This window comes from Strix uralensis, chromosome 27 (genome assembly GCF_047716275.1).
Source record: "Strix uralensis isolate ZFMK-TIS-50842 chromosome 27, bStrUra1, whole genome shotgun sequence".
Taxonomy (NCBI): domain Eukaryota; kingdom Metazoa; phylum Chordata; class Aves; order Strigiformes; family Strigidae; genus Strix; species Strix uralensis.
In genome coordinates, this window is record NC_133998.1 from 5,681,590 (window position 1) to 5,703,642 (window position 22,053).

The window sequence follows — 22,053 nt, forward strand, 5'->3', positions numbered from 1 at the left end:
CTTGCTCGGTGAACATCATGGGGGGCGCATTAACCCCTTGTCGCTGTCCCCCCCTCCACGCTCTCGGGCACCTACGTGGGGACAGGGACGCCAGCTGCAACCACATAAAGAAGGGGAACAGAAGAGCTCTGTGCGCTGACAACGCCGGGGTTGTGTCGGGCGGGGGGGGGGGTTCACAAAAGGCAGGAAACGCCGCGAAAAGTCTGACACAATAGAGTCGGAAATGAGAACTTTGCTCTCGGGTTTCCGCGGACCCATCCTATGGGGAAAATGAAGGGAGGCGGGGGGCAAGAATTTTTTCGCCGGTTGTTGCCAAGTCGTGGGAGACAGGGTGGCATTCTCCATTCACCGGCGGGAAGGTGACCCCCCCCCCCCGCCCTAAACCCTCCCCAACAGCTCAGTGATGGTTTTGTCCCCCATTTTGGGGGATCGTTTCTGGTATTGCAGCTCCCTGGAGTGTCTCACCCGTTTTATTGGGGTTGTTTGGGCTTTTTCAAGCCTTGATCCATCCTCAGCATCTTCCAGCCCCTCCGCACCCCCGTACGGCCCCGCATGGGGCCGTACGGGGGTGCGGAGGAGCTGGAAGGTGCTGCTGGTTGCACCCTGTCTGGCTTAGCAGAGATTTTGGGGTGCAGAGGGGCTGGAAGGTGCTGCTGGTTGCACCCTGTATGGCTTAGCACAGATTTTGGGGTGCAGAGGAGCTGGAAGGTGCTGCTGGATGCACCCTGTATGGCTTAGCACAGATTTTGGGGTGCAGAGGGGCTGGAAGATGCTCCTCTCTTTGGACATACCCTAAAATCCCACTGGGTCCCTGGGCAAGGATAGAGGGAGCCCCACAATGGCTTGGGGAGGGGCTGCAGAGGGGCTGGAAGGTGCCCCCCATTTTTTGGAGACCCCCGTAAAATCCTGCTTGGATGCAGCCGGCTCCCAGCGCAGGGATGTGTGTGGGGGTGCGCCGCATACGGAGGGGGGCACGGCGTGCCCCCCACCTTCTGGGGGGGGCTACGGAGGGGATAGAAGGGACCCTCCCTCCTATTTTAGGGACCCCACCCCCATTACAGGGACACTCCCCCCCCCCCCGGCTGCGGGGGGCTGCGGCGGGGCGGAGGGACGGCTCCGCTCGATGGGGAGGGGGCGGCCCCGGCGGGGCGGGGAGGGGGGGGGGGTGTGTTTGTGTGGGGAGTGGGGGGCGGCCCCGGTTTGGGGGGGGGGGGGTGGGGGGCGGCGGCGCATGCGCGGCCGCCCCTCGCCCTGCGCCGGGCAGCGCGGCGGGGCGCGGAGCGGGCGCGGGTTCGCCGCCGCTGCGGGCAGGTGCGGGCGGGCGGCACCGGCGGCACCGGCGGGGGGGCCGCGCCTGCCGCCAGCCGCGATTGGCCCGGCCCGGCCCGGCTCGGCCCCCTCCGGGGGGGGTCCGGCCCGCTGCCCCCCCCACCTTTCCCTTTTCCACCCTCCGCACCCCGCTTTTAAGCCCCCGGTGCCGGCGGGGTGCTCGGCTGCACCGGCGGCGATGACCCCCTGCGCGCCGTGAGCACGGACCCAGGTACGTGCGGCACCGGGCACCGGCACCGGGCACCGGCACCGGGCACCGGCACCGCCCGCGCCCCCGCTGCGGTGCCCGGGGCCGGTGGCACCGCGATGGCAGGAGCGGGATGGATCCGGGCTGGGGGACACGGTGGGGACAAGAGGGCTGTCAGGGCTGGGGGGGGACACATGGGCTGGGAGACATTGTGGGTGCCAGTGTGGATGGGGATGGGGACATTGTGGGTGCCGGGGTGGGTGGGGATGGGGGGTACTGGCCCCGGCGCTGGGGAGATGCTGTGACAGGGTTGGGGACACCGAGGGGACAGGGGCTGTCAGGGGTGGGGACGCTGCGATTGGGGCTGAGGGGGGCTCAGGAGTGGGGTAGGTGGACAATAGGGTTGGGGGCATTGGGGTTGTGGGGACACCAGGACAAGGGGACACTGGGGGGGGCAAGGCTGTCAGGGCTGGGGACACTGGGACTGGGGGCTGAGAGGGGCTGAGGGACACCAGCACTGGGGACACGGGGACAAGCAGGGCTGGGGGACGCTGGCAGGGCAGGCAGCGTGCGGAGGAGGCGATAGGCAGGGACAAGGGACGAGGGGTGGCAGGAGAGCAGCGGGTGCTGGTGGGTGGGTGCCCACCGGCGCTGGGTGCGCCTTGGGGTGTCCCCCCACCCTCCCAGCCCACCTTGGCCACCCGCTTCCTTGTTGGTGGTTCCCTGGCCGGGAAGTTTCTCATCCCTGGGGTGCAGGGAGCAGGCGGGGCCGGCAGCGCAGGGGGGGCTCAGCACCACGGGCAGAATGAGTCCCAGCATGGGGACACGGTGAGGCCGGGCTGGATGGACGGAGCGTTGCCGGGACGGACGGACGTGGGTGCGGGTACTGGTGAGGGGTTTGTGGCTGCTTGGGGGCTCCTCGCTCCCACGCACTGGCCCAGGGGCTTGGCCGACCCAGCGGTGGTGGGGAGGCCAGTGCCAGAGGCCCCGGTGGATGCCAGGCCCACCGGCCCGGTGTTCCCCTCCCCGCGTTCAGTGCCGGGCACCGGGTGCTGCTTTCGGAGCCGCTCGCCAGCGTGTGGCCAAGCCATCCGCAGGGATGGGGCTGGGGGCCTTTGCCATGAGGCTTGCGCCGGCTTGGGGGGCTCCCATGGCGCTTTCAGCTTCCCAGGGAGAGACAGAAAGGGGGGGGGGGGTGTGGAATTTAAAAAATAAATAAATAAAAAAAGAAGAGCAAATTCTAAAATAAAGGCTGCAGACTGTCTGCCTAATAAAAATCGCACCCAGCAAAGGGCCCATATTGGACGGGATCACAGTTTTCCGAGGTGCTAATTTATTCTCGCAGGCTGGGGGGGAGCGGGAAGCATCACGTTGCCTGTGAGATGTGACGGCAGCGAGGTTTGCAGAATTCCTTTGTTGTGGGCAGAGAGGAGGGGACGCGGAGCTGGCCCCGTCGCCGGGCTCCCGCCGCGGCCGCGCAGCCCCCGGGGGGGCTCTCGGTGGACACCCCCTCCCCGTTGGGGCTGTGGAGGCATCGTGGCGCTGGGAGGGAGGTGGGTGCTGCGGAGGGGAGGGGGGGGGCTGGTGGCTGCAGTGGGGTTGGGTGCAGGGGGTGGAGGATCAGCCCCGTGGGGTGCCCACGGTGGGGGGGACATGGCAGGTGGGTGGGCACTGAAATGCTGTGAGTGCGCTGGGGACCGGAGTGACCTGTGGGGACAGCAGAGGTCACAGGGACTGCGCCCTGGCTGGGGGGCAGCCGGGGGCACCCCCAGGGCTGGGGCACCCCTAGGGTGGGGGGCACCCCTGTTCTGCTGCATCCGGGCTGCCTGGGTGGGTGGGCAGTGCCCCCCCTCTCCTCCCACCCATCCCAAGCCCGTGTCACCCCCCCTGCGCTGTCCCAAATGTCCCCTCAGCTCCGTGGGGTCCCCGTATCCGCAGCTGCCCCCATCCCACCCCACGGCTCGGGGCAGGTTGGGGCGAGAGGACACCCCAAAACTGGCCGGGTCGTCCTGGCGCCCAATGGCCTGTGAGGAATTAAGCTAGGTTTCAGCTGAAGCTAATCACCAGCCCCGGCTTTGCATATTCATGAGGTAGATGAATTATTCATGAGGTGACAGCTAGTGACAGATGTGAAAATGTTCGCCCGGGTTTGGGGGGGGCGGCTTTGCACCGGCGTTATTTTAAATTTCTCTCGGTTCCCGTTCCCCCGGCTGGGGCCGGCTCGGGGGACAGGGACACGCTCCTTGTCCCCGAGGGGGCTCAGCCACGTGGCACCGGGGACATCACTGCGCCCTGGCATCGCCCTGACTGTGGAGAGAGACCCTCCCCTCTGTGAAATTCAGCCCCTGGGGCTCAGGGTGGCACGGCCAGCGCTGGCTCCCGGTGCCACCCTCCTCACCTTGCTGTCACCGCTGGGGACGACAGCCCGGCGATGCCCGGCGTGGCTGAGCCCACGGTCCCCTCCGTGGGGACCCCAGCCAGATCCTGCCCCAGCACGATGGGGCTGGGGCTGCTTCCCCACCTTGGCACAGAGGCTGGTGGTGCTGAGCCGTGCTGGCAGCAGTGGGGAGCCAGGATTTGGCCGGGGGCTGATCCCGGTGCCGCGGGGTCAGGACTTGGCCGTGGCCGCACCGGGGTGCCTCGCCGGCGCCGGATTGTGGGTTAGTGGATCAAGAGGAGGTGGGAGGGAGACAGCCTCAATAATTAACGAGGCGCCGAGGCTGGGAGGACGCTGCTGGTGTGGCGTGGGGGTCCTGGCGCGGGGGACGCCGTGGGTGGTGGCTCCGGCACCGGCAGGGACGGAGGCTGCTGTGCCGCTTGCCCTGACCTTGGGAGAAACTTTTTGCTGGCTCAGCACAGGCCTGGGCTCGGCAGAGGCGGCAGCCGGGGGTCCAGTGAGGGGCTGGGGGGAACGGAGCGTGGCAGGGACCTTCCTTTGTCTCCGTGGCTCCTGTGCCACCAGGAACGTGGTCCCCATGTGCTTCAAGGGCAGGGGTGCCACCCGGGTGGCCCCAAGGGAGCAGCAGGCTGGGGCTGTGTGTCCCGTCCCAGGGTGGGGGGAGCCTGGCACCCCCCTGCCCACATCCTGGGCTCCCCAAGGAGGCAGCGGGTGCTGCCGGCGGGGCCGGCCCTTCCCACCGCGGCACCTTCCCTGCTGCGAAAGCAAAACCTGCAGAAATGCTGATGTCAGGGAAGGTGACGGTGCAGCCGGAGCCGCACAGCCCTGCAGCCCCCCAACCCTGAGCCCCCCAGCCCCTCGCCGCCGGCAGCACCCGCTCCCCTCTCTGCTGCCAGCCTGGGGTGCCCTCGGCGGGGTCAGGGACCGTGGTCCCATCCATCCCGCCCCGGCACAGCGCGTGCCCCGCTCCGCAGCCAGCTGGGGTTGGTTGGAAATCCAAAGAGCAACTTTCCTGTTTAACATTTAAATAAACCCCGGGCTGTTTACCCAGCAGCGCTGCCCGGCGTTTGCTCAGCACGGACCCGTCTCCAGAACAGCGGCTCTGGGTAAACAGCCGAGAGCTTGGAGGAGTATTTATACCCCGGCACGTTAACGCGGCTCTTCAGGGTCTCTCGGGTCCCTTCGGCTCCTGCTCCATCCCACCACCCTGACGCGGCCCTGGGCACGGGGCTGGGACCCCGCGGTTTGGGGCTGGTGGCCCCAGGTTGTGGCTGGGAATGGGGGCTGCCCTGCTGGGAGCTGGGGTGGCCACGGAGCAGGGAGGAGGAGGATGGAGAAGGGGAAGGACTTGGGGATGCTGCAGAGAGGTGTCAGCGAGTGAGACCCAGTGTCCCGTGTGAGAAATTGTCTTGTTTGCCCTTCGAGGGGAAAAGTCGCCTGGAAGCTGCAGGGCAGGAGTGTTGAATGCGAAAAAGAAAATGGGTGAAAAGATCAAAAAGGGCCCGTGGGTGATTCAAAGCCCTGGGATGTGTGTGAGCACCCTCTGCCCCGGGGCTGAGTGTCTTGGATGCCCCCATCCAGCACCCACTGCCCATCCCACACCCACCCTCGCCCAGCGTGTCCCAGGGTGGTGGCTCGGCGAAGGATGGGGAGGGGGGGCAGGAGCTGCCCCAGAGCTGCCCCATCCACGCCCTGGTGCTGCTGGTTTGTGCTGGGAGAGCTCTGGACACCCCAGAAAGTCAAAATTAGCATTTCCATGGGGAGGAGCTGGAACCTCCTGAGCCCGACTGTGCCAAGCAATTTATTTTTTCCCTCGTAGTGGAAAGACGAGGAAAAGTTTGGTGCTGCCGAGGCCGTGAGCCCGGGGGATTTCCCTCCTGGAACATCTCTGAGCAGGGAAGGAGCAGCCCTGGGGCTGCTCTGGGGTTGTTTGGCTCCTGGGGGACGTGGCTGGGCAAAGGTGCAGTGAGCCGCAGCCCGCTCCCCGCTCCGCACCCCGGGAATTTCCCTCCGTGGCCGGAGCCGGGGTCAGGTCACCTCCTCATCTCCCGTCAGCAGCTGGGTTTGGGGGCAGAAAGCCCCGCGGAGCTGCTGCAGGAGGGAGGGGGCTGCAGATGCTTTCTTCTTTAGAAGAGATGAGATAAAACCCAGTTTTGCACCCCCCCAAAAAGGCCCCGTTCCAGCGCTTAACATGGGGGGGGTCTCCTTTTTTCTCTCCATTTTGCTCTTTCTTTCTATTTTTGTCCCTTAAAAAGCAGAAGGGACAGAATGAGAAATCAAGGGCTGGAAAATGGAGCATCAGGGATGGGGGAACCCGTGGGCTGAGCCAAAGCCTTGGCTCCGGGCAGCTGGGAGAGGGATGGGGGGCTCCTGGTGTCCCCCCCAAAGCCGAGTGCTCCCCAGCTCGCTGTCCTGGCCAGGGGACAGGGCAGGGGTCAATGTCAGGGCCGGCGGGGACCCACATGCTGCAGCGGGGACCAGCAAACCCCATTGTGGATCTGCTGGTGCATGGGGGACCCCAGGGCTGGTTCAAGCTTGTGGCCACGTGGTGCTAAGCTCCGGCGTGGCCCCATTTGGGGTTTGGGGGTGCTGGTTGCATCCCTGTTGCCTCTGCTTGGCCGGTTTGGAGGCACCGGGTGGTTAAAATCCCAAACAAAGCCCGAGCGGGGCTGGGGTTGTGGTGGGAGCTGGGTGATGGTTGTGCCCGCGGCGGGTGGGCGATCTGTCCAACTCCCCCCCGCCCTCCGCCGCGAGCCCGGAGACCAAATGATTTAGAAAATACTAATCGTTGCTGCAGTCAAACAGATGGATGGGAGATTTTCGGCGAGCGGCGGTGCCGGCTTTGTGCTCCACGCGCCGCGCGCCGGCTCCCGCAGCCGCAGGCGTCCGCTGCATGTTAATGCTGGGGCAGAGCAAGGGCCGGCTCTGCCGCTGCTGGGCTGGGGGGGCTGCGGGACCCGGAGACGCGTGTCCCACCTCCAGCGGTGCTGGGATGTCACCGTGGGTGGCCCTGGTGGCAGGGGACACAGTGGGACGCCCCAGCAGGGCAACGGGAGGCTCGGTGGGTCAATGGGTGGCACCTCGTCCTCCATCCCGACCCCACACCGGCTTCACGCCGAGAGGGAAGTGAAACTCTCTCTGGGCTAACAGCATCGTGCGAAGTGGGGCTAATCCTGCTCCCTCCTGGTGGCTGCCGGGAGGCCCCTCCGGTGATTTATGGTTCGCTGGCGCTGCCGAAGGAGCGGGCGAGCAGCGGCCTCCCACCCCCCCCCACTCTCGTTGCAGGTCAAGGATGGTCCATGTGATGGGGGATGCCGGCTGCTGGTTCCTGCTCGGGCTCTCCCTCTTCCCCATCACTGTCCTGGGTAAGTGCCCCCGGCGCTCCATAGCCGGGGCTAATTACCCGATAAACAGCAACCAATAACGGACTATCAGCCGTAATAAATAATGAGGGTGAATAACAACCGGGGAGGGCTCAGGCTGCGGCCCCCAATGCCTCCCTGCCCTGGGCTGCGGGGGATTATCAAGGGAGAAGCCCCCCAGGCGATCACAGACCCCCCCCACTGCACTGGGATCCCTGCAGGCGAGACCTTAAATCCTTAATCCTGCTGGCAGCACCCCCGGCCCCCTCCCCGCCGTGGTGCTGAGCCCCACCCGGGGATTTGCCATGTCTCTGAGCAGGAGAGCCCATGTCCCCCCCTGCCCCGTGCCTTGTGGTGGGGGCATCAAGGCATCCTGGTGCATGGGGGGTTTTGGGGTCCCCCCGCCCTGGTCCCCTCCCCATGCGTCTCCCTGTGAGGAAAGGACTTGGGGTGCGATGGAGGGTGGGGAGTTGGGGGGGGAAGGTGCCAGGAGGGGATTAGTGGCCGTCCCCAGTCCCCAGCTGGCTGGACTCTGTGGGGAGCGTCCCCCCGAGCCCACTGCGGGCAGGGAGAGCCTGGCCACGGGGGTTTGAGACACGTGGGATTTGCGGTGGCAGAGCTGGGGCAGGATTAGTGTGGGAGGAGGAGGAGAAAGAGGAAGAGGAGGTCACAATCGCTGCTGTGCTTTATCCCAGCATGGGGATGGCTTTCCTGCTGGTGCCAGCAACTCGGTGCCACCCAACCCCTGCGGACAGGGACGGGGAGTACCGATACCCCCACGGGAGTGGTGTGGGACATGGGGGTGCCTGGCAGCATCCTGGGGGGGACTGGGGGGCTTGGCCGAGTCAGGGGTTCAGCCCTGGAGGGGCAGATTTAGCTGGCAGCATCAGTCTCCAGCCATTAGATGGGGAGATTGCGCATTGTCCCACTTCATGCTTTTCTTTGGGGGGCTCCGGGGTGCCCTACCATGCCCCCAGCTCTCCCCACTACAAACCAGAGCCCTGTGGGAGCTCCTGCCACCCATCCCTGTGGTATCTGGGCCGCTCTCCCCGCAGGCTCCCAGGACGATGGGAAGGTGATCCACATCAACAGGGTGCAGCACCAGGCCGTGCGCGTGGGGCTGGGGGAGCCCGTGGCCCTGCCCTGCCTCTTCCTGCTCCAGCCCTCCGCCTCGCTGGGGCCCAACGAGCCCCCTGACCCGCCCCGCGTCAAATGGAGCAAGGTGCGCTCGGCCAGCGGCCAGCGGGAGGACGTGCCCATCCTGGTGGCCAAGGACAACGCAGTGAAGGTGGTGAAAGCCTACGAGGGTCGAGTGTCCCTGCCCGGCTACTCCCACGACCGCTACAACGCCACGCTGGTGCTGCGCGCCGCCCGTGCCAGCGACGCGGGGCTGTACCGCTGCGAGGTGGTGGCCGGCATCGAGGATGAGCAGGACCTGCTGCCGCTGGAGGTGACGGGTGAGCCCGGCTCTGCGCCGGGGGGGGTGGCACCGCCGGGAGAGCTGCGGGGACATCGCGGCGGCGGGGCACGGCTGCCTGTGGGGATCACATGCCCTGTGTACTCCATGCACCCTGTGTGAGCTGGGGCTGGGGAGTTGAGAACGGTTGGGGTTGGGTTAATGGTTGGACTGGATGATCTTCAAGGGATTTTCCAACCTAGCGGGTTCTGTGAGCCAGGCACCCTGTACAAGCTGTATAAGCCATGTGCCCCGTGCACACTCTGCAAGTTGTGAGCTGTGCACCCCATGTGAGCTATGCACACCATGCCCCCCGTGCACGCTCTACAAGTTGTGAGCCGTGCACCCCGTGTGAGCCGTGCACCCCGTGTGAGCCATGCACCCCGTGTGAGCCGTGCACCCTGTGTGAGCTGTGCACCTCATGCACCCCGTGCACCCTCCACAAGCCGTGTGAGCAGTGCCCCCCGTGCCAGCGCTGCCGTCCGCTGCCCTTCCAGGTGTTGTCTTCCACTACCGCCCCGCGGGTGAGCGTTACGCACTGACCTTCGCCGCCGCCCGCCGCGCCTGCCTGGACAACTCGGCCGTCATCGCCTCGCCGCAGCACCTCCAGGCCGCCTTCGAGGATGGCTACGACAACTGCGACGCGGGCTGGCTGGCCGACCAGACCGTGCGGTAAGCGTGCGGCGCGGGCTGCCGGCCGGGCACCCCTTGCGTCGGGCGGCCTTGGGGCTGAGCACCCACCGTACCCCTCTGCGGCAGGTACCCCATCACGCTCTCCCGGCCTGGCTGCTACGGAGACCGCAACAGCCTCCCTGGCGTCCGCAGTTACGGCCGGAGGGAGCCCGGCGAGGAGTACGATGTCTACTGCTACGCCCGGGAGCTGCGAGGCAAGCGGTGCTGCGGCGGCTGGGTGCGCGCCGGGCCGACCGGGTGCTGGTGCCTGGGGCCGTCGCTCCGGGGTGATGGCTGTGGCCGGGAGCGCGGGCATCTCTGTGTGTCTCGTCTGCCGCGGTTTGGCTGCGGGGATGGTGCGGGTGCCGGTGCCGGGCCAGCGCTCAGCATCACCCTCGGTGCCGAGTGGCGTGACATGGTCGTAGCGCTTGAGTCATGGTGACTTATCGCAGCTTTCCATCCCCGCATCCCCGACGGGCTCTGCTCTCTTGCAGGGATGGTGTTTTACACCACGGTGCCGGGGCGGTTCGCCTGGCAGGAGGCCCGGAGGCACTGCCGGAGCCGGGGGGCTTCGCTAGCCACCACCGGGCAGCTCTACCTGGCGTGGCGCGAGGGCCTGGACCAGTGCGACCCGGGCTGGCTGGCCGACGGCAGCGTCCGCTACCCCATCAGGCTCCCGCGCAGGAAATGCGGCGGCGAGGCCTCGGGCGTCAGGACCCTCTACCAGTTCCCCAACCGCACCGGCTTCCCCGCTGCCGCTTCCAAATTTGATGCCTACTGCTATAAAGGTAACGGGGACCGGCTGCGATGCCGGCACCGCCTTCCCCCCCCCAGGCCCCCCGCCAGCCCTGGCCCTTCTTCCCTTGGGAATCAGTGGGCACGGCCGGGAAAATTGCTGCGGATGAATATTTAATTGGGGAATTAACGAGATAAATGAGGAGAGCTGCGCTGGGAGGGAGCCCAACTCCATGCATCCCCCTGGCACGGTGCAAGGCTGGGGGATGCGGTGCCCGGTACTGAGCCTGGGGCGGGGGGGCGATGTGGGTCCCCGCTTGCGCCCCGGGTACCGGTCCTGCCCCTCGGTCCCGCCGCCAGCACGGCTGATGCTCGTGGTCTCGCCGCAGCACACGCAGCCGCGGGGCAGAAGGAGCCAGAGGAGCCGGTGCTGCCCGCGCCCGACCCATTGGGCAGCAACAATGTGCTGGTGGAGCATGGTGAGGACCTGGGCACATCGGGGGACGCCCGGGATGCCCCACGCGACCACCACGGCCTCCTGCCGCAGCCGGGCGAGGACGAGCAGTTGCGGCCAGCGAGCAGCAGCCCGGTGGCCCAGCGCGGCGATCTCCCTGGGGCTGCGCCATCGCAGGCACCGGGGCTGGGCGATGGTACGTCCCTGCCTCCCACCGCAGCGGCCCCCTCGCCGGTGTGGCCCCATGAGGATGAAGCTCTCAACGTGGTGGACCAGGCACCGCTGAGCTCCCGGCAGGATCCAGCCACCACCAGCCCGGCACCGCCAGCGCAAGAAGACCCTGACATTGAGGAGCCGCCAGCTGCCCTCCTGCCACAATCCCAAAGCCCAGCCCGGGAGCATGTCACCAGCTCATCACTGACACCGCCTGGGCTGGGGACAGTCCCCAGCGTGGCTGTGGAGACCCCCAGCGCCGCACCGGGCAGCTCCCACGCCCCGAGGCGGAGCAGCTATGCCGGGCTGAATGGGCGCTACTTCCAGCTGCAGCGGCAGAGCCGGGACCCCGCAGTGGTGGCTGGGGAACCCCCACTGGTGGCCGGGGACCCCACAGTGGCCGGTGACCCAGTGGGGATGGTCACCCAGGCCCCTGTCCTGGCTCTGGAGGTGAAGGGGGCCGCAGCCAACGCGATGGAGATGTGGAGCATCCCCCATGCCGGCACCGAGAGCGCCTGGCAGGAGGGCACCTACTCGCCCTCCAGCGCGGTGGAGGAGATCGGCCCCAGTAAGTGATGCCTGAAGGCGGCTGGGGGGGTCCTAAGGCAGGGGGGGATGGTCCCAGCGCTGGCTCGGGGACCCCATGGCTGTGCCGTCTCTTGCAGAGCTGATGGCACCGGCCACTGCCCCGGTGTCCCCCTCGCTGCAGTCGCCTGCCCGGAGGGATTCACCGTGGTGGAACCCCCACACAGCCCCCCCCAATCCTGGGGGGACCGCACAGACACCCCCTCCTCCGTCCCCATCCCCACCTGCTTCTGCGGCTCCCCGCGATGGTCTCAGCCACCGGCACATCACTGCAGTTGGGGCTCAGCCCCACGCCCGTGGGGACTCCCCCCGGCCACCCACGGATGCCACCGAGGACTCCTCTGGGGACGGCCTCTCCCCGGAGGATGGCGGCTCCGTCCCGCCGCGGCCCCCACTGCCCCCAGCCCCGCTGGTGGCCGAGGGCCCCGAGATGGCCCCGCAGCCCCGTGGTGACAGCAGTGACAGCAGCGGGGCCCCAGGTGATGGCTTGCTGGAGAGGCAGCGGAAAGCAGTGACCTTCTTCCACCCAGCCAGCCCCTCTGTGGGGCACCCCACCACCTCTGGCCCCACTGAGGTGGCTTCTCCCCGGCCCCAGGAGGGGCTGAGCCCCACGGCTCCCCACAGGCCAGCTGAGCTGCTGGCTGAGCCCCACGGCAAGCAGCTGGATGCGTACGGGGATGCTGGGAATGGCCGAGCCAAGCCAAGCGGCCAAGCAGCCACGTCCCCCCTGGCGCGGGATGTCCCCTCGCCTTCGCCTCCCACCACGGCTGGCGAGGTGACCCCACGGCTGGTGGAGGTGCTGGAGCCGTCGGCTGAGGAGGGGTCCACAGGCTTTGCCCCCACAGCCCCACAGCCCACCAGCCACCCCGCACCGGGGCTGGGGGGAGCGGAGCATCTCCTCCTGCCCCCGCCTGCCCCTCAGCAGCCCCCCGGACCCCCGGGTGGTCACAGCCATGAGGATGCACCGACAGCCCCCAGCGAGGAGGATGCTTCTGGGGAGGCGAAGAGGGAAGATCCCCCTGCGCCCCTCGGCTCGGCCACCCACAGCCCCTGGCCATCACCCACTGCCCCCCACCCATGGGTGCTGAAGGTACACGAGTCCCTGAGCACGGGGCCACTCTTCGAGCCTTCCACAGCGACAGAGCTGGGGGGGCCGGGGGGGTCCCCGCTGCTGGATGCCGACAGCGGGAGCGGCGAGGAGCCAGGGCTGGAGGAGCGGGAGCTGCTGGCCTGGGCGGGCGCTGACAACGCCAGCCAGCACGGTGAGCACGGTGCTACGGCAGCGGGGTGCAGGGGGCACCCTGAGCTGGTGGGCACAGGGAGAAATGGGCTGGGAGGACCTCGAGGTTGACACACACCCCCCCCGTCCAAGGCCAGCAGAGTGTGGTGCCAACCCACAGGGTCGGTTAAGGCAGAGGTTTCTGGTTGTGTCTCTGCTTTTACCCAAACCAATTTACTCACTGGGGAGTTTCTGGCAACTGTGATGGGCTGGGAGCAGATCCTGGGTTTTTTCATGAGCTATTAACGTGAGCTGGGAAAGCATCCTCTTAAATATTTAATATTTGCAGTTGCTAATAATAATAGCTGGAGGGGTGGCTGCTGATGGGGGATGCGCGGCACACGCTGCCCGGCTGCTGCTCGCACAGAGGCAACAAATATATTTAAAGAGTAGAGCTATGGCCAGGCGGAAAAGGCACCGTGGTTCATGTGTGGCAGCTGGCAGCACCGGGGCAGGGCCCAGGCCCTGGATCCCAGTGGGGAAAGGGGGTGGGTGCTGCGGTGCGCCCCCCCCCAAACCCCAGCTCAGGGCACCCGCTCCCACCCCGCAGCCCCGGCCGACCCCTGCCAGAACAACCCCTGCCTGCACGGCGGGACCTGCCGCGCCAACGGCACCGTCTGTGGCTGCAGCTGTGCCCCGGGCTTCACCGGGGAGAACTGCGAGATCGGTGAGCAGCCGGAGCATCGCGGGGCAGGATCCAGCCCTGCCTTGGCACGGAGCAGCGGCCACGCTTGGAAGCGGGGAGGGGAATGGGGTTGCGGCCCTGAATCCTTGCTCCCCCCATCCTCAGTCACTGCTGGCACTGGTGGAGGGGTCATTGGGGTGGGTGGGGGGTGTGGGGGGGGTCTCAGTGTACCTGCAGCTCCCAGTGTGTCCCCGCAGACATCGATGACTGCCTGTCCAGCCCCTGCCAGAACGGTGGCACCTGCATCGATGAGGTCAACTCCTTCATCTGCCTCTGTCTGCCCAGCTACGGCGGCAGCCGCTGTGAGAAAGGTGGGGAGCACAGCCCCCCCGTGTGTCCCCCCCCCGGGGGTGTGTCACCATGGGGTGGCTGAGGGGACACTTCCCAGCCCCTGTCCCTTTGGGGATGAGCGTGGGGAGCTGGGAAGGGGACACAGGAGTCCTGCCACATCCCCCCCCTCCATGATGGGGAGCCCCCGGGGTGCTGGGGGGCTGGTCCCCTTCGCCATCCCCCTCATCCCCATCTCCCCGCAGACACGGAGGGCTGCGACCACAACTGGCACAAGTTCCAGGGTCACTGCTACCGGTACTTCGCCCGCCGGCGTTCCTGGGAGGACGCAGAGCGGGATTGCCGCCGCCGCGCCGGCCACCTCACCAGCATCCACTCGCGGGAGGAGCACGGCTTCATCAACGGTGCGGGGTGGGGGGTATCACCCCATCCCGCCGCTCGCCAAGCATCGGCACCCTGGGGTGCTCCTCGCCTTCACCGTGCGAGCCGCGGCTGCCTCTCTCCATAGGCTTCGGGCACGAGAACACCTGGATCGGCCTCAACGACAGGATCGTGGAGCAGGACTTCCAGTGGACCGACAACACCGGCTTGGTGAGGCCCTCGGAGCTGCAAGGGGTGGGAGGGGGCTCGGGGTGCGGGGCGTGGGGGGGCGCAGGGGCTCTCACCCTCTCTCGTGTCCCACCAGCAATATGAGAACTGGCGGGAGAATCAACCCGACAACTTCTTTGCGGGCGGTGAGGACTGTGTGGTGCTGGTGTCCCACGAGATCGGCAAGTGGAACGACGTGCCCTGCAACTACAACCTGCCCTACATCTGCAAGAAAGGCACAGGTAGCACCCCCGTCCCCTCCTGGTGTCCCTGTCCCCATCCCTCCCCAGCATCCCCAGCCCCCAGGCACCTCATCCTCATCCAGGAACACTTGAGCAGTTCCCCTTAATCTCCATCTTTCCTTTTTATTTATTTTTTTTCCCCACAGTCCATTCTTCCCTCTCCACTTTAATTTGTTTAATTTGCCACCATTAAAACTATTAAGTTCTCATTCCTTATCTTGAAAGTTATATTAACCTCCAGCTGCTCGTTGCGAGCCGGAGGAGCGCGCCGCCCTCTCCTGCCGGCCGCGCATTAACGATGCGCTCGCCCCGATAAGGCCATTAATTAACGATGTAAATCCTGGGGAACACCTCGCTCTGCCAACCTGATGCAGGAGCCCCTCCTAAAACCATCCACCGCCGCTCCAGCTCGTGGAGAGAACCGGTGGCAGCAGCAGGGTGTCTGTCCCCCGCATCCCCTCTGGGTGCTGGGGGGGTGACGGGGGTCCCCTCCCTCTCCCCAGTGCTGTGCGGGCCCCCGCCGGAGGTGGCGAATGCTGTCATGGTGGGGAAGAAGAAGGAGAAGTACAGCATCCACTCCAGCGTGCGCTACCAGTGCGAGGAGGGCTTCACCCAGCGCCACGTGCCCACCATCAAGTGCCACAGCACCGGCAAGTGGGACCGGCCCAAAATCCTCTGCACAAAACGTTAGTGGGGACGGGGGGGGGCCCGGGGCGGGTGTCAAGACACCAGCTCTCCCTCCTGGGGTCATGGTTTCTGACCCCCCGCCCGGGTCCCCTCCCTTGCCCCCCCGTTAGCCAGGCGGTCGCACCGAGCGCGGCGGCACCACCACCACCGGCACAGCCACCCCCACCACCAGCACCACCACCACAAACCCCGCAAGGAGCGGCGAAAACACCGCAAGCACCTCCGGCTGGACTGGATGGAGGAGGGCCACTACTTCTAGAGCTGGGGGACGAGGAAGCACAAAGGGTCCCCGACGGGATGTGGTGACGTTCCCTGACCCCCCTCCCACCCCCCACCCTCCCCTCTTTTATAACCCCCCTTGGCTTTAGCTCCTAGGATGCCCGGCCCCGTAGGGAATAGGATCCGGAGGGGGCGGCTGCGTGTGCGTCCCCAGCCCTCCCTGCATGCCCCATGCTCAGCCCCCCCGACCTGGGGTCGAGCCCCCAGCCCCGTACGGGGACCCCCCCCCCATCCCTGCGCGGGGGCTGTTCCCCGGCTGGGCTCTGGCCCCCTCCCCAAAGGGGGGGGTTTCATCTGCCAGCGCCCCCCCCATCTCCCACCTTGGCCGTTGTGTCTCACTGGCCCAGGGTGACTCTGTTTTTTTAGCAGCCCCCCCACCCATATTCTCAATCCGGCCCCCCCTGGTCCTGCCTGTGGGGCATCCCTGGGGCTGGCACAGGGACCCTTCCCGGCGTGGGGGGGGGGACACACACGAAGCCACCGGGGCCGGTGTCCCGCTCTGCCGCCTGGGTTGGGGTTGGTTTATTTTTTCCCCTTTCCGTTCGTCGTCGGGTCCCCGTTGGAGTTGGCGTGTGTGTGTGTGTGTGGCGCTTTCTGATCTCTGCTGTTTGCGACGTGACTGCCGTGTCCCGAGCCCCCTCCTCATCCCCCCGTCCCCCCCCACCCCATGCCATTTCTGACTCTGCCTTTCTGTACTGCTGGACATTTTAATAAATTTTTTTAACAGTTGAGCAGCCCTGACCCTGCGCTTTCCTGGGGGCAGGGGGGTGCGGGGAGCCCAGGGACGATCCCTGCCGGCGCTCTCCCCCGCCTCCTTTCACCGCCACTAAATTAATTTTCAGCAGACCTAATCTTTCTCCCAGGGCTTGGTTGTGCCAGCCCCGCCCCGCACGAGCCGAGCGCCCGTGAATCACACCGGAGACGCTGATGAATTTATCGGGGTGCTGCCTGTGCTGGCTGTGGGTGCAGGGGCTGCGGCTGCCATCCATCAGCCACCACCTGGGGCTCTGGTGGTCCCTGGCACCCACAGTCCCCCCTCTCCCCTCCCTGGGGTCTCGGTGGCCAAGGCGGGGGGGTCACATCCCAGCAGCTATTTATTTTCCTGGCGCTGGCAGTCGGTGACGGTGACGGATGGCCTGTGCTCAGCTGCGCCAGGGGTGGAGGGAGCCCCGAGCCCCCTCCGGCATCGGGGACGCCGGGCTGTCCCCCTCTGTGTCCTGCCATCCCCGCGGTGGCTCCCAATTGCTGCCAGCACTGTGATACCCCCTGAGGTGGCTCTGCTAATGCTGCTCCCTTGGATTTGGTCCCGAGAAATCCGAGGGATGCTGGGGGGATGCAACAGCGGGGATGCTCTGACCGAGGAGTGACCATCAGGGCTGTGGGCATGGCACGGGGAAGCCTGGGGTCCCGTTGGCACCCAAAATGCTCCTGGAGGGTGACACCAGCAAAGCAGACACGAGAGCCCGGCTCAGCTCTCAAAAGCGGCCGAAGCTTTTATTTATTTCATCTACGTCCAGCTCGCGAGCGCCAGGGCTGCCAAAAGCCTCAGGACGGTGCTGGGCCGGGGGGGGCGCAGGGGACGGTGCCCACCCGGCATGTCCCTGCCCCCAGCATTGGCTGCTTCTGCACGAAGCCAAGCGCTAAGGAGCTGCCCCAGCCCCGGGCTCGCAGCGTGCGGCCACTCGCTCGGCCCCAGCAGTGGCCCTGTGGGGTGGCTGGTGGCAAGCAGGTGCTGGAGGGGCTGCAGGTGTCCCCCCCCCGTGGCTGCCCATGGTGCAGGAAGCCAAGCCCAGTGCCCCTGGTCCTTGCCCAGCACCAAGGTGGGATTTTGCCAGTCCCATGATGCTGGTTGCCCGCAGCATCTCCAAGGGGGGGGGTTCAGTGCTGCGTGGCCACAGGAACAGCACGGAGCTGGGGGCCCCCAGACACGAGGATGAGGATATCAGGGGGGCTCAAACCGGCTTTGCTCTGGCCGGGCCTTTAGCACATGCAATACGCTGATTGAGAAGCAAGAACTGCAGTGAGCTGGGAGCCAGCCCTGGATCCGAGCGCGGGCTCCTGGCTGGGCTCCTGAAGTCCTTCCCCTCCCGCTGCCTCAGTTTCCCCAAGCGTCACCGGGCTTTGGCCGCAGCCTGCGGTGCAGCAGCCGCGCCGGCATCGCACGGGCCCCTCTCCCAGTCCGACGCAGGGGCTGCCCGCAGCTCCCCACGCTGCCACGGCCCAGGAGGCAGCGACCCCGGCGGGGCGGGGGGAGCCCAGCACATGGCGGGGGGGTTCCCCGGCCAAGCCTGGGGATGCTCCGGGTGCGGGTGAGCCTCACACACGATTGGGATGCCCCCCACCCAGCACCTTCTCTGGGGCAGCCTCACCAGCTTTTTTGAAGCAATAAACCCCAAAAAGCTTGTACTTTTTGTCTGGGAAGCCCAGGTTGCGCACGCCGGGCTCCCGGCCCCCGCAGCGTGCCCGGGGGTTGACGATGGGGTAGCGGATGCTGCCGTCCTCCAGCCAACCGGCCTCGCAGCGGTCCAGCAGCTGGATCTTCCAGGCAGCGTAGAGCTGCCCCACCTTGGCCACGGCCGCCCCGTTGTTCTTGCAGGCCTGCACTGCCTCGGCGTAGCTCAGCTTGCGGTACGTCTTCAAGAAGTAGACTTTGCCTGGAGGACAGTGGGGGGACAAAGCCCTGTTGGCCACGGGGACCCGGCTGCAACATCCCAGCACCCGGCAAAGCGGGAAGGGGCTGAGCGGTACAAGCCCTGTGCCCCCCCCCTCCCAAAACTACATTTTTTGGGGCAGGCTGGAGGAGGAGACCGGCTGGGTGGGCTCTGGGGAGCCGCCGCCGTGGTGCGGGCAGATTTATGGGGGCTGCGCGGCGGTGGTTGGTGATGGCTCCTCGTGGTGATTACACCCGCTATTTATCCTGCCTGCCACCATTAAATAAACATCGGCAGAGCCCCCCCCCCGCGCGGCCCTGCCAGCCGGGAGGAATTTACACAGCCTGGGAGCCCTCCCGGCTCCCATCTGTCTTGCGCAGCCCCAGCCTCATCCATCACCCGGCCCGTTGCCGCTGTGATTACCTCCGTCCCCTGCTCCTGCCCGGGGAAGACGGGTTTTGCTAAACCAGGTAGCCCAGCCCCAAAGGTGATGGGGCCAGATTCTGGTCCTTGCTGGGGGTCCCCAGCACCAAACTCCCTCTTGATATCCCAGGGAGCCCAGGGAAGGCGCATACAGCCGCATCCTCCTCTCCCCCAGGGCTGAACATCTTCCTGGACCATCACAGGAACCGCCCCCCCCCCACCCCACCCCTGCCCAGCCAAAACGGGGAGCTGGGTGCGCTGTGCCTCAGTTTCCCCCCTCCCACCGTTACCGTTGAGGTTGGAGGTGAAGCAGAAGGCGTCGTAGTGCTCGCTCTCCTTGTGCCGGTAGCCGTAGTTGCGTACCCCCACCGGCGTGTCCTTGCGGCCGCACTCCTCCCGCGGCCGGGAGATGGGGTACTGCACCGAGCCGTCCTCCAGCCAGCCGGCGTTGCACCAGTCCATGCCCTCCAGCCAGGCCTGGTGCAACTGGTCGTGCGAGGCCAGGATCCCGTCCTGCTCCAGGCACGCCTGCTGCGCCTCGTGGAAGTTCAGGGTGTAGCGGCCCAAGCGGGGGTGGTAGGGGAAGATCACACCTGGGGGGGGGGCAGAGAGGAGGGGTGGGGGGTGTGTGTGTGTGGGGGTCCCCCACCTTATTTTGCAGCCGCACCCAACAAACGGGGTCAGCAGCGCAAGGTGCCAGGAGCCGGTGGGGAGCGGGGGCTGCTGCGGGCTGGGAGACCCGGCTGCAACATCCAGCGAAGACGAGCTGCCGTCGACTCAGCACGAGGAGTTTGGGTGCTTCAGGCTTTGCCCAGTAACCCCAAAACTCCCCCTCTGTGACCTCAGGGACCCCTGCAGCACCCCTGGGCTCCACGAGCTGCTGCTCTGGGACGTGGGGACATCAGTGGTGCCCATGCGGGGTCCAGCCAAGCCCTGGTGTCCCCAGAACAAGCCCGTACCGGCCGGAGCAGCGCTGCTGTGCCGCCCGAGCCCCCCAAAAAAGGGTTTTCTCCCTTTCCTGGTGTCCCCAGCCGCAGCAGCCCATCCCGGCGGGCTCAGAGCCATGCACGGCATCAACACCACTGCCACAACCCGGTCCCCCCCGGTGCTTTATGAGGCCATGCCACTATCTATCTCCGGCGTTTATTAGCTGCCAGCCTGTAAACCTGGAGCAACAATAAAAGCCAATAACAGAGGCAATAAACCACGGCACACGCCAGGAAAAACAACCAGCCATAAAGCAGGGCTGAGCCCAGCTCCAGGACGTGGCACCAGGACCCGTGTCCTGGCCATCCCGCACGGGACATGGGGACACCCGGGGTCCTCCCCATCCCCGTCCCCCCTCCCTGACGTAGCCACGCCGCTACCTTCGAGGTCCAGCTTGACCATGCCGGTGTCGTCCTCGAGCTCGTTGGTGACCTCGCACTCATAGTGGCCGTAGTCTTGCAGGGTGACGTTGCGGATGATGAGTGAGGCGTCGCCGAAACCGTCCTCCTGCAGCGCCGTGCGGCCGCGGTAGCTGCCGAACGCCCGCCGCGCCTTCCCCAGAGCCACGAAGACGTCCACGAAGGCCATCGGCTCCGTCACCTTGGTCCACTTGAGGCGGATCTCGGCCGGGTCGTGGGCGGACACGTCGTAGTGGTATCGGCAGGGCAGGATGATGGTGCCGCCCCGGTGGGTCACCACCTTCCCCGGGGCCGTTTGCACGACCACAGCCCCGCTGTCACCCTCTGCAAGGGACACCCAGCTCAGGGGAGTCCCTGTCCCCAAGCCTGCCCCTGCCTCCAGCCCAGGCAGGACCCACGGTGGGGATAAGGCAGGGTGGGGGCGTGGGGCAGGGTGGGGGGACCACCTTTGGGGGGAATTTCCCTCTTTTTGGAGGCTTTACAAACCCTGAGGAGGGTTGGGCAGCTCCTGGCCAGGGCAAGAGGGGGACAGTGGATGCGCCAGAGCCCCTGATCGTGCTTTAATGGATATTGAACCCAACAGCCCCGAGGGCTGCAGGGCAGCTCCCCCTGCCCCAGCGCGGGGGCCCAGCCCAGCTCCCCGCCACGGACCCCCGTCCCCACTCACCCATGACATGAACCACCTTCTTCCGTCCCCGGGCGCTGAGCAGCGCGTCGGAGGCGAGGACGCTGGCGAGGAGCAGCAGAGCTGCGGGGCCGGCGGCCCAGGGGCCTCGGGGACGCATCTGAGGGGGGGAGAGGAGCCCCTTAGCACCCCCCGGCCTCCCAGGGAGGAGAGGGGAGGTCTGTGAGCAAACCTGACCCCCAGCTCCAGCAGCCACCCCCCCCAGCAGCGATGCCGGTCCCCAACCCACACCCCATTGGGGCTGTTGGGCCGGGGGAGGGAGATGCCGTCACCCCCTGACACCCCGCGTGGGGGAAGCCCCCCACGACACCCACCCCACGCAGAGTGGGGGTGACCGGCAGCGCTGGGTCACTCATTGCCTCCCCCCACCCAGCACCCCGGGTCCGCAGGGACCCCCGCACCCCCCTGAACTCCGCTTCACCCGCTCGGTTACAGCCGGGATGAATATTTCATGGCAGCCGCGCGGGGCCGGATCGCGGGAGTTATTTATGGCAGCACTGGCACATCTGGAAACCGAACTGATGGCGTGGGAGTGGGCTGCGGCTGCCAGAGCCCCCCCCGAGCCCCCCCGGCTGCCTGCGCCGCTCCACGGCCCCCCTTCCCCAGGGACAGCCGGGGGAAAAGGTGTGTGGGAGCTCCCCCCCTCCCCGGGGGAATGTCATCTCCCCCGCGCTGAGCCCCGTGTCCTCGGAGATGCCCCAGATCCCAGCCCGCAACTCCGTGGGGATGAGCCCCCCCCCGTGGGGCTGGGGAAGGGGAGACAGGGCTTGGCTGTGGGGCAGGGGGAGCGGGGTAGCCCCCCCGGGGATGCCGGTGCCCGGTTGGGAGGCAGGAGGAGAACCAGAGCTGCCCCCCCGGGAGTCCCAGTGCCCGGTCGGGGGGTTGAGAGAGTGAAGCAGCCCCCCCGGGGGTCCCGGTGCCCGGTCGAGGGGCAGGAGGAGGACCAGGGCAGCTCCCCCGGGGGTCCCAGTGCCCGGTCCGGGGCAGCGGGAGCGGGGCAGCCCCGGTTCTCCCCCGCCGGCGGCCCCGGGGCCGGTGCGGTGTTGCAGTGCGGGACACTGCGGCGGCAGCCCCGGGGCTGCGGGACGCCGGTGCCCGGGACCGGGCAGCGCAGCGCGGGGGGAACCGGCCCGGCCTCCGCCGGCCCCGCCGGGAGCAGCCCCCGCCCGGGGTCCCGGTACCGGCGGGAAGGGGGGGGGGGGTCGTGTCCCGTCCCGGCTCCCCGCGACCGCACCGCAACGAGCGGAGCCGCCGCCGCCCCCCAACCCCCCTCCGCACTCACCGTGTCTCCGCGGGCGCCGGTACCGGCCCGCGGGAGGGGCCCGGCCGCAGGAGCGCTCCGGTGCCGCCGGTGCCGCCGGTGCTGCCGGTGCCGGTGCGGCTCCGCGCAGGGGGGCGGCACCGGGAGCTCGGCCCGGCCCTGCCCCGGCTCCCGGCGCTGCGCAGGGC

The 22,053-nt window shown here is 67.3% G+C and overlaps 2 protein-coding genes across 3 annotated transcripts; one reads left to right on the top strand and one right to left on the bottom strand.

The window, feature by feature from the left end:
• Positions 1 to 1,379: 1,379 nt before the first annotated feature.
• On the top strand, positions 1,380 to 16,170 carry NCAN (neurocan). 2 transcript variants are annotated; one of them, XM_074851740.1, is made up of 15 exons: positions 1,380 to 1,540; positions 7,200 to 7,279; positions 8,332 to 8,733; positions 9,230 to 9,404; positions 9,492 to 9,619; positions 9,899 to 10,192; positions 10,529 to 11,374; positions 11,472 to 12,653; positions 13,221 to 13,337; positions 13,553 to 13,666; positions 13,889 to 14,047; positions 14,152 to 14,234; positions 14,329 to 14,473; positions 14,977 to 15,159; positions 15,275 to 16,170. In XM_074851740.1, the coding sequence occupies exons 2-15, from the start codon at positions 7,207 to 7,209 to the stop codon at positions 15,526 to 15,528; spliced, it is 4,155 nt and encodes a 1,384-aa protein (XP_074707841.1). In that variant the 5' UTR covers positions 1,380 to 1,540; positions 7,200 to 7,206; the 3' UTR covers positions 15,529 to 16,170. The 2 variants fall into 2 exon arrangements, with proteins under 2 accessions (XP_074707841.1, XP_074707842.1); XM_074851741.1 differs by having other exon boundaries at positions 1,384 to 1,540; positions 15,271 to 16,170.
• Positions 16,171 to 16,907: 737 nt separating this feature from the next.
• HAPLN4 (hyaluronan and proteoglycan link protein 4) lies at positions 16,908 to 22,053 on the bottom strand. Its single transcript, XM_074851830.1, has 5 exons — positions 21,887 to 22,053; positions 20,587 to 20,704; positions 19,881 to 20,243; positions 18,804 to 19,106; positions 16,908 to 18,093 (listed from the first exon to the last, which is right to left on the bottom strand). The coding sequence occupies exons 2-5, from the start codon at positions 20,702 to 20,704 to the stop codon at positions 17,756 to 17,758; spliced, it is 1,122 nt and encodes a 373-aa protein (XP_074707931.1). The 5' UTR covers positions 21,887 to 22,053; the 3' UTR covers positions 16,908 to 17,755.

Coding starts and splice junctions, on each gene's coding strand:
- NCAN (XM_074851740.1), top strand. CDS start 7,207: ATGGTCCATGTGATGGGGGATGCCGGCTGCTGGTTCCTGCTCGGGCTC. Junction 8,734..9,229: donor GCTGCCGCTGGAGGTGACGG/GTGAGCCCGGCT, acceptor CTGCCCTTCCAG/GTGTTGTCTTCCACTACCGC. Junction 15,160..15,274: donor CAAAATCCTCTGCACAAAAC/GTTAGTGGGGAC, acceptor CCCGTTAGCCAG/GCGGTCGCACCGAGCGCGGC.
- HAPLN4 (XM_074851830.1), bottom strand. CDS start 20,704: ATGCGTCCCCGAGGCCCCTGGGCCGCCGGCCCCGCAGCTCTGCTGCTC. Junction 20,244..20,586: donor GAAGGTGGTTCATGTCATGG/GTGAGTGGGGAC, acceptor TGTCCCTTGCAG/AGGGTGACAGCGGGGCTGTG. Junction 19,107..19,880: donor GGTCAAGCTGGACCTCGAAG/GTAGCGGCGTGG, acceptor CCCCCCCCCCAG/GTGTGATCTTCCCCTACCAC.